Below are 10,699 nucleotides of genomic sequence, written 5' to 3'. Positions count from 1 at the left end.
AAAAGGAGAAAAAAGTAGGAGCCAGGCTCAAGTTCTACCCTAGCACTGGGCAGCATGCCCTCCCTCTGCCAGAGCGGAGGAGCCTGTCATTCTTGCCCGACAGGAAGACGGAACAGGTGCCATCGGTTCCATGGAGTTCCAGCAATCCTCTGAAACCCTGCACACCACCTCCCCCGACACAGAGATCCCCTACCCTCAATAAAGAGCGTAAGTTTGTTTCAAAAAGTTTATTGTAAAATTCAAAGCTTCAATAGCAGCATCCTTTAGAAAACGAAGCATTGCCCGGATCCGTTTTGAAAAAGCAGCGCAGTCGGCTAAGTCCTTCACGCTCCTGCAACTGTACCAAGTCCAGGGCGCCGCTCCTTCCTGACGAGAGCAGGCTGCTGAGTCACGCCTGCCTGGCCAGTCTGTCCTTCCTGGCCCTGAGGCCAACATCCTAGCCTAGGCCTTCCTGGGCGAGCAGCCGCTCCAGACACTTGCAGAGTCCTCAGCTCGGGCCAGCCTGGCCCTGCCGCCACCGGGCCCCTCCTCAGGAGGCCGCGCCTCCTCGCTCTCCAGGCGCCCCCCCCGCCTGCCAGTCTCCACGCCGCACTCGGGCACCCTCGGAGGGCCCCTCCACAGAGCCAGCCGCGTTCTAGGCGCCCCGGGGCGTCACCACGTCGATCAGACCAAGGTCCCCGCCGGGCTATCACTCGGGGAGGGTGATGCTGGGCACCCAGTCGTTAACGCTGCGGCTCTCCTCGCAAAACAGGCTGAGCTTCTCCAAGGCGGGATCCTTCCAGGCGTCCTCGTTGGGGTTCTGCGGAGAGAGAGCAGGGTCAGCCTGGCTGGCCGCGGGCCGAGGCGGGAACGACACCGGGGCGGGGACAGGACGGGACTGTACTCACCGAAATGAGGATGCAGTGCAGGTCGCCCGGCGCACCCGCCTCCTCGCCGGCGCCCACGATAGCCGCCAGCCGCTGCACATCGCCCACGCGCACTATGTCGATGTCGTTCTCGCAGCAGAAAGCCTGGATCAGCGTAAAATGGATCTGCAGCGCGATGTCGCCCTCGTCCTCCTCATCGGCAGCCAGCACACAGAAGGTCACATTGTCGGGGTCCCTGCGAGGGCAAGGCGGGGACCAAGGTCAGAACCGGCGAGCCGAGTTCTCCCGCCGCCACCCCTCCCATCCGCCCGTCTCCTGGCCATTCACCCCCGCCCCTGTCTCCCAGCCTGGGCCGTGTCTACACTTACACATTCAGGACTTTGGCTGACTCGTAGACGCCGGCAGTGAGGCAGCCCTGACGCTGCGCCGACAGCAGCAACTCGTGCAGCGCTTTCCCGGCACCCTGCATCCTGCGGAGGAGCCAGCGCAGTGAGCGGGAGCCGGCCCGGGGGCGCGGTGGACCCCCAGCCCCGGCCACCGGGACGCACTCTTGGCTCCCCAACTCCAACCACACTCCAATCCTGGCTCAGCGCCTGCACCCCCGCTCTCCAACCCGGATCTGGCGCCTGCACCCCCGCGCTCCGCTCCTACCCCGCAGATTCCCACCCTGGAGAACCCTGACGGTCGCCGACCGACCAGCGGCTTTTTCAGCGCCCTGAAACCCACCTGGCTGTGCTTTCCGGAACTGTGTCCTGGCCGCGGACTTCTTCCAGAGTCATAGTGCGATCAACCAGCAGCAAGTTATCCACAAGCGGAGAGCGCGAAGGGGACGCGGACGAACACACTGAGATCCACAGCTCAGCACGGCGCGCCCACCGCCAGCGAGTGCGCCTCGGCTACGCTGCGCGCCCTTATATAGGCTGGTGGGTGCGGCGCCGCCAGCTGGCGCGAGGCTGCGCGCCTATTGGCCGGCACCCGCTTTCTGATGTAAATGAGGCGGCGAGCCAGCGGCTCGTGCCAGAAGGCCACGTGGGGAGGGGTGCGGGGGATGACAATGCCTCAAATCTGCCGCTTTTGTTGGGGTGTTACCAGGCAGACTGGAGCCTGCAGATTTCATCTCGCCTGGCTTTTTTTTTTTTTTTTGAAGTCCTTAAAAGGAAAAAGTAAAAAAAAAAAAAAAAAACCCAACCCACAAAAATCTTGTTTGCTAATATGATGCTGCAATTTGCGAAAAGCACCTTTATAGAAGCAAAAGGAATTTTTTTGCATTTTTATTGCTACCTTTCTATTTGTTTCTTTTCTTTAATTTGAAGTTTATGAGACTGTTGCTTTGGAGCTGGAAATTAAGGTAAAAACAGGTAGCGCCAGTTAGAGGCTTGCAAAAGGCAGTGGGCACAACACCCTGCAGCTGACCACTAGCGTCCCGAGTGCGCTGGTGATGCCTGCCAGGCATACTCAATGTGTACATTGAGCCGTCTCTGGAAGATCCTACCCCACCTCCCCGCCCTTGGCGGAGCGCGGCGGGGCGCCGGAGAGGGGGGCGGGCGGGGGCGAGCAGATTGCGGCCGGCGCACGCCGCTCGTTTGCATTTCTATGGAGGGCGCACAATAGCAGAGGTCTGGCGTGTGGCGGTTTGCAGTAGGGACAATCGAGGCTTTCTCTTCATAGCAACACAGTCCACCTGCCGCCGGGTGGGGTGGGCAGGCCCCCGCCGCGCGTGGGGGTCGCCGGGCTGCCTGGAGCGTGGGGTCGAGGCTGAGTGCCACTCCGTGGTCCCTGAGTGCGCGCCCCCAGTACTGGCCCTGCTACATGTAATTCCCTTCCATCCGTTCCTCGCACAGGTGCCGAGCAGCCGCGCGAGTTGGGAAGGACGGAGAGCTGCTGTGCAGTCTTCGCGGCTGGACGCCCTCTGACTGGGACCCCGCGACTGCAGCCCCTGGAGCTTAGGGAATGCAGCTCGGAATCTCTTTCCCGGGGCGCCATCTACAGGCAGGTTAAAAAGATCCTGAACCCCTTTTCTTCTCCCCTCCCCCCAACACACACATCCTTGCATTGGCCTGGCTCGGGGGAAGGGCGGTGGAGGGGGGCGGCCACGGAGCTGCCCGGCCGGGCCCACTGAGCCCTGTCCAAGCTGTGCATAAATAGAACCAGAGTAAGGGCTGCAAAACGCATTCAGGTGGGGCTGCAGTTACCCTGGGGAGTAGAGGGCAAAAGAAGATTCCCATCCAGTACTGATGGAGTAAGAGCCCCTACGTCTTATGCCATGTTGAAATATTTTAATTACTTAAATCCGCATATGTAAAAAGCCTTTTTTCCGGCAATAGAATAAGTCTGGAAGAGATCTTGGGAGAGCTTAATAGGCTAGAGGTTGCTGCACGCTGGCACTTTCAGAGGATTCACCCACTGAGCACCTTCTGTGCTACGTGGAAAGGCGCGCTGGGGGACACCTCATTGCTTCCTTTTTTTGGGTGAGGCCTTGGAGACTGGCCGGGACAGCGGCGGGCCGGGTGGATTGGATGGAAACCCGAGCGCTGCCGCAAGACTGGGGCGATAATGGGAAAGTAAACAACGCCGTGGCTTTGTTCCTTTCATTCAGGCTTTCTTCAGGTGGGTGGTGAATATACAAGGTACTTCTGAATTCGTTATGGGGAAGTTTTCATTTGCGCTTGCAGGTAGGCACTTCTGCCAAAGTGAGAAGCTGGCGTCTTGCGCCCCCCAGCGGCTTCCTGGCAGAGGAGAGCTGCAAAAGCCCGGCCCTTCCTGGATTCTAAGAATGAAGAGCTTGCTCTCCTAGCATTTCTGAACCCCAGAGGTGTCTCCTAAGGACGCGGGGAGGGGGTAGGGGGAAGCGGGGCCAGGCGGCATTATGCCTCGTTTGTTCGCTAGTTTCTTTTCTTTCTTCCTTGATGTATAAAATGATGATATGCCTTGATTGGATAAAATATGTTAATTTTAAGTGATTGGAATATAGGTATTACTCTTTTAAAACTATTAAACTTTTCTTTTCTTTTCTTTTTTGAGACGGATTCTCGCTCTGTTGCCCAAGTGGAGTGCAGTGGCACGATCTCGGCTCACTGCAACCTCTGCCTCCCGGGTTCAAGCGATCCTTCTGCTTCAGCTTCCAGAGTAGCTGGGACTACAGGTACGCCACCACGCCAGGCTAATTTTTGTATTTTTAGTAGAGACGGAGTTTCACCATGTTGGCCAGGCTGGTCTCAAACTCCTGACTTCGTGATCCACCCACCTCGGCCTCCCAAAGTTCTGGGATTACAGGCATGAGCAGCCGCACTGGGCCTACTATTAAACATTTCTTAAAATGTATTAGTTCCAGGTCCCCAGGAAATGCTGGAAATAAGATTTACTTAACATGCTAGCACCCCACCTCTCCAATTTATGACACTAAAAATCTGCCCACATGCCAGGCCAGAGAAAACAAAGGCTAGGCCTGAAGCCTCAGCCCCTCCTCCCAGAGGAAGGCCACTAATGAATACTCCCGGCTTCGGGTTGGGGGTGGGTGCATTTCCAGTCCCTCCTCAGCTAGCCTGGACCAGGAGGGATGATTGACGACCCCTGGGGCTGTTCTACTCTGCTCACATTTTTAAAGTATTCAATTTCAGGAAACTGCCTTTTTGACATATGATACAGCCTCACTTTGCTTTATTAGGTCAGTCCCAATGGCCCCAAAGCCCCCATCTCAATTAGGGAAGAACCGTTTTGTCTGCAGGCAAAGGTGGCCTTCCAGCAGACCCACCACCACCCTTCAGTTCAGACACATGCTGAAGCTTCTGGGCCTGGGATGCCCCTGTGTTGAGGAGGGGGCAATGCCCACTAGAAGAAGTTTGAGGATCCAGAATATCCCACTACATGGCTTTGTGGCCACAGCTCTCCCAAATTGCATGCAGCAAGGGACTTGGCCTGCTCTGTACTTCAGGTCACAGGTGGCTGAGATGTTGTCCTGAGCTTCCTGTGACTGCACCCCTAAACCTTCCCCTAAATCTCAGTAATGCAGGTGATGGTGACTTACTTAAAGGGATATCCTCAGAGATGCTGTATTTTAAAACCTTTTTGGAAATGTTTATAGTTGAACTGTTTTTATTAACACATTCTCTGAAATGTGCTTCTCATTCTTTCATGGCTTGACTAGGTCATTGATGGGCAGATGTCTTTCACTTGGGTACAGAAGGAAATGAGCTTTAAGTAAGCAGTAAACTTTATGAGATATTCTTTGTTGTATTTTCACAAGTTACTTATGTGTGGAGAGTGCACAACATTGTTATTAAATAGCAGGTGTATGCCCTTATCCTACCCAAGCAATGTGCCAGAATCCACGACCAGGCAGCCAGAGGCTGTGGGATGCAAAGCTGGCTGCACACCAGCCCCATGCGGACTGCAGGTGGGATTTCTTTGGCCTATGAGGTGTCTTAGGCAAAGTCAAATTCACTGCCACTTTTCAAAGTTAGCTGCATTCATATAAATATCTGGATTTCTAGCTTCTCTTGGAAAATGGGTAGATTTGGCCGTGATGTGCCTAGAGTCCCCTCCCCACCTTGGTAACCTTCAGCAGGGGTCTGGGGCACTAGGATCCCGCATTGGGCCCTGCTCTCCCATTCACCACAATCCCCACCAGACCCCAGCTGAGGACACCTGGCTGCTTTGTTCATTTACATCACGTTCCTGTCACCTGCAGACATTTGCACTTGCAATCAAGAAACTGAAGTTTGAAGCACAAAATAAAGGTGCCAAGTTCCTAAAGATGAAGCCAAAAAGGTTAAGCATCATTTGTGTCTCAGCTTGTGCAGGACAGTGTCCTATGTCAGCACAGGGCTCTTGGAGCACTCTGGGCTGGCCCCTTTCCGAAAGGTTTCATGTTGCCCTCACTATTCCCCCTCATCCAGCCCCTTCTCGGGCCAGAACGAGTCTCCTCGGGGGTCCTCTGTTGGGTTTTCTTTGGTCCAAAAAAGCTCTTGAATGACAGGGGGCAGCAGCAACTCAGTGACAATACTACATTAACTCAAAAGGAAGCCAAGTTTTCATTCAGGACACAAAAACTATTACTTAAAACCCAGCAGGTGCATCTCAGATGCCTTCCAGCATGTGAAGGACACCATTGCATTGGCTCTCACCACCACCATGCCCTCCTCTTTACCCAGGGTGAAGCGTGGATCTGCACATGGGGAGGCTTCAGATGACAACTGAGACAAGAAACAGGAAGCTGAGAAAGGAGGACACCTCCCACATACACACCTAGCAAAAGCTGGACATTTCTGGTCAGTCATCCTTATGCAAAGACTTTCTGGAAGGAGCAGTTATTCTTGGGTGAGCACTTACATATCATGAAAGAGGTTAACATTAGCCCAGGGAAATCCTTCAAAGTAATTGATGGGGAAGGATACATTATTTATGCATTTGTTCCCTTCTCCATCTACAGTAAGAAATGATTCATGGCACCTGTCACAGTCCTAGGTAGTGACAGACGCCAGCCTGCACTGTAGCTGAAAACCCCTGAGAAGCCACAGATGTGCAGTCTTCCCAGCTTGACTACATGCCCAAGTCTTCTGAACCTCAGTTTCCCAACCTAGGAAATAAAAATTATGCCCTTTACCCCTCATGAACCTTATTAGGGTCTTATAAGATTGCTCCTGGTTGCCATTTGGCCCACAGATGGGTTTAGTTTGGTGGACAGTGTCCCGAAAGACTTACACATTCAGATTTGACTTGTTCATTTGTGTAGGGGAGAGGTGATGGCACACATCCTCTCTGTCACTGTAAGCATGTTCCAAATGTCACATTAGGCCCGCTGGCACGTGTACGCCCTGTCTGGCATTTGCCTGGTCCCTGCAGGCATTTGGGTTGGCAGTAAACTTTCTTTTCTAACAGATTTCTGGAAATGTTTACATGTAGCATATAAAAGAATAATAGAACCACAGAACTTCCACAGTAAAGCCTTCCTTCTTTTATGTTCCAAAAGCTAAAAGGTACTAACAACCTCCAAAAGACACTATGACATTGGAGTTTAAACTTGTGGAGCAGGACTCAAAGGTGGGCTTAGCTGCTTGCTAACTTTGACCTTGAGCAAAGAGTTAGCAGATGATTTAAAGTGTAAGGTAAAAAGAATTCATGCTTGTTAGCCCATTAAATACCTGGTAATTAAGCTCTCCAAAAAAGCCATTCAAAAATGTATATGACAATCAAATATTTATTGCGATATTTCTTAAAATAGTGAAAAATTAGAAAACATTATAGGGGGCTAGTGTTAAATCATGGTGTAACCAGAAATGAAACATTACGCAACCATAAAAAGGAGTTCTGAAGAGTAGCTCCTAGCATGATATAATATGAAAAAAGCAAAATACGAAATTGTGCGATTCTAATTTTGCAAAAACTTTCGGTGTACACGACTATCACTGTATAAAGTCACAAAGTAGAAATGGTGATTGTATCTTGGAGTGATGAGATTATAAGTGACTTTTAATTTTCTTCACTATGCTTTTCTGCAATTAAACATTCTGCAATTCAATTTTATTTAACACAAATATATAAAACTTCTCAAATGGAGTTATTTCACCACCAGACATCCTCAACCTGACTGTGTGGAGGTTATTGTGCAGAGCAATCTTTGTTCACATATGTTCACAGATCCAGAAGCCAGATGTCTGTGGGGCTTTGCTCCTGAGACTGTGACCTTTGATTCCTGCACTCCTCCTCTTGCCATCTGACGCCGGTCTGCGCCTGTGACTGAGTGAAAATCGTCATAACTGTACTCGGAGGTTAACTCTGGCATGACTGGGATGGAATCCCAGGCAACATGCTGGAGGCAGGAAAGAAAGCCAGCCGGCGAGTCAGAACCAAACACCCTGGATGGCACCTTTCCTTACACATGCGGTTCACAGGACCCTTGGGAATCCTCTGCGCACGCCGAGGCAAGCAGCAATGGAAGAAATTATCTTCCACTCCCTTCTTGGTGAAAATGTCTATTTTCCAGAAATGAATTACAGTAATAAATTATGAAAATTGTTTCCATTGCCTACATAACACAGCAGGGAATTCTAAAATTTTAAAACATGTAATATGCTCAACCTGTGCTTGAGATTGTAGGGTATGATTTAATTTTTCAGTGTTTGAATTTTGTCTGTTTGAGAAGGGTGGGGCACTCCTTGAGTACACTATTAGTAGTATTGTTATTATTTTATTTACTAGACTTTTCCAGGACTTGCTGTGCACCAAGCACTGTTCCAAGCACTTTGAAAACATCACTTAATTCTCATAACAAACTCGTTATGTAGGTGCTATTATCACCATTTTAGGCATGAGGAATCTTGGGCACAGAGAGGTTGAACAACTTGCTCAAGGTCACACAGCCGGGAGGTGGCAAAGCTGGGTGTTCGGAGCTCCTCTCCGAAGCAAGAGGGAACAGATGAACTTCACTGTGAAACCTTTTCTCGAGCCTTTAGAACAAACCATTTGGCCACCAAGGACAAGGAGAGCATCCAGGTGAAAATGAGGTTTCAAAACCATTTTTGGTTCTCCTCAGGAACCTTGAACCCAACAGTGCCTGTCCCAATGTCATGGTTGCAGGGTGACATCTTGTGGTCAAAGAAAGTATCGCTTCCGGCCCTAAAAAGTAGCCTCTAACACTTCAGCTGGCCTAAACCCTTCCAGGCCTGCAAGCGCTGCCCCTTAAGCGTGTTTCTGGTAAGCCCATGGGCTCTCATGACACATTAATGTTAATATCCAGATGCAGCAGACCCTGGTGACAGTGGGCTCGGTCCCCATTGTGCCACTGCTGGGCAGCCCCTGAGAAGTCAGGCCAGCTCAGAGGATGGTGCAGTAGGGTTTGGTTGTCACAGGGCAGTGTGAACCACCACCAACAAGGAAAACAGACCCCACCATCAGGGAGCATTCCTGTGTCAGCTGTAATACCCATGCCCACTTCACAGATAGGAGTACTCAGTTTCAAGGAGATTAAAGATGTGCCCAAGGTCACACAGCCAGTGGTGGAGCTGGGATTCTAGCCAGCATGTGCCAGGCCTCCAGCCTCAGGTTCATTGGGCCACACCACAAGCAGAACATTGGCTTACAGCTGAACAGCTACCCTGGGGCACAGCCTCCCGTGCAACTCAGCTGTGCTTGGGAGGATCAGTCAGGGTGTATACCCTGCTTTTCTTACAAAATCAGGAATTCTCTGAATCTCCCATGGTCTTCAGTTCTGAATTCCCCTCATCAGCCACACAATGGGAAGTATATAGGTTATTTTTTCTTACTCACAAACCCACAGGCAAATTTAAACTTGGGAGGGACCTACAAGGTGACTTCCTCCAAAACTGCCTAATTTCCCAATCTCTTCAGCAACACCTGACATGAACAGCCTGCCACGGGTGAAATCCCATATGCGGCATGACATCCACCCCAGGGAAGGTGAGTCCCACTTGCTGGTGCATTTCCCATGCACCCAACACCTCCCAGCGTTGCCCTCTCAAAAGGAATAGGAGTCGCAGCTCCTTCATCTCCAAAGCACGCAGGTGCACCCTGAAGATGTCCATAGACCTCTGCTGCCCAGTGCATCCAGGGCCAGCAGCCTCAGCTTCCCCTGGGAGCTAATTAGCCTCACGGAATCAGAATCTGCCTTTTAACAAGATCCCAGGGTAATGCATGCATGCATGCACATAAGTATGTGGTCGTTCGCTCGCCAAAAGGTGCAAGGTATAGGGTGGATGGGAGGCGCTGTTTCAGAATCTAAGAGGCAGGATGGTGTGACGCCCCCAAGGGAAGCCGCTGTCAGGCAAGGCAGATGTGAGAAATATAGACTAGTTGTAGAACCTTAAGGCTTATCACGGTCATGGCCACTCTTCAGATTACCTCTGAATCTGAGAACCGGTGAGGGGGCAGACTGCTCACGAGCCCCCGGGTCTGCTCTCTGATGATCCACAGTAATGGCATTTTGACTTTGCACAGGGACTCCCAGCCAGAGACTGCATTCCCAGTCTCCCTTGCTGCATGGGGTGGTCTTGGGCCCCAGTTGATCTACATCCCTTGCTCAAACAGAAGTTTGTAGCTGGCCAACTAGTTTCCTTCTCCTCCTTGCTGTTGTGATTCAATCATGCAGTCACAAGGGAAGGGGTCTGGGGTCCTGCATGGCTGTGTGGAGCCGAGTCTCCTTGCTAGCCTGTACACTCCACACTATTGTGTTCAGTAGACAAGACACAATCTTCTATCTTAAGCCTCTGTATTTTGGAGGTATTTTTAATTTTTTTTAATTTTGACAAAGTTTCAAACATAGGAAAATTGTAGAAATAGTAAAACAAAGTATTCCCATGTACCTTTCACCCAGATTCCCCCATTTTACTATATTTGTTTCAGCTTTGTCTCTCTCCTTCAAGTATATATATTATTTTCTGAACCATTTGAGAGTAAGATACAGACATGATGCCTCTTTTCCATTAAATGCTTCAATGTGCATTTCCTAAAAACACGAATATTATCCTAAATCTATAAACTGTAGTAAAATGATGAATTCAGGAAATTAATATTGATATAAATACCTAATCTACAAACCATACTTAGATTTTTGTCAGTTGTTTCAGTGATGTCATCTGTAGCAAAAGAAAGTCCAGGATCACAGGTCCATTCAGTAGTCACGTCTCTGTCATCTCCCTGAATCCAAAACCGTTCCTGAGTTTTGCTTTGTGACAGTAATATTTCATGGCATTGATATCTTTTTAAGATTTCAGGCCTGTTATGTTACAGACTCCTCTCCACCTCCACCCCGCACACTGCTGGGGTTTGGCTAGCTTGTCTGCTGTTTCCTCCTGATTCAATTCAGGTAATAAACCATT

At 50.5% G+C, this 10,699-nt stretch overlaps 1 protein-coding gene and 1 long non-coding RNA gene across 2 annotated transcripts; one reads left to right on the top strand and one right to left on the bottom strand.

Annotated features, from left to right (window-relative positions):
* Positions 1 to 212: 212 nt before the first annotated feature.
* On the bottom strand, positions 213 to 1,755 carry GADD45G (growth arrest and DNA damage inducible gamma). The gene is made up of 4 exons (XM_032164500.2): positions 1,593 to 1,755; positions 1,235 to 1,336; positions 888 to 1,101; positions 213 to 799 (listed from the first exon to the last, which is right to left on the bottom strand). Exons 1-4 carry the CDS (start codon positions 1,643 to 1,645, stop codon positions 689 to 691), a joined length of 480 nt encoding a protein of 159 aa, XP_032020391.1. The 5' UTR covers positions 1,646 to 1,755; the 3' UTR covers positions 213 to 688.
* A 310-nt stretch (positions 1,756 to 2,065) lies between these two features.
* Positions 2,066 to 7,874, top strand: LOC116475229 (uncharacterized). The gene is made up of 4 exons (XR_004249848.2): positions 2,066 to 2,214; positions 2,708 to 4,008; positions 6,017 to 6,182; positions 7,503 to 7,874. It is a non-coding gene; the product is annotated as an uncharacterized LOC116475229 (long non-coding RNA).
* Positions 7,875 to 10,699: the final 2,825 nt, after the last annotated feature.

The sequence above is a fragment of the Hylobates moloch genome, unplaced genomic scaffold, assembly GCF_009828535.3.
Source record: "Hylobates moloch isolate HMO894 unplaced genomic scaffold, HMol_V3 SCAFFOLD_10, whole genome shotgun sequence".
Taxonomy (NCBI): Eukaryota; Metazoa; Chordata; class Mammalia; order Primates; family Hylobatidae; genus Hylobates; species Hylobates moloch.
This window is presented reverse-complemented; position numbering and strand designations above follow the sequence as displayed.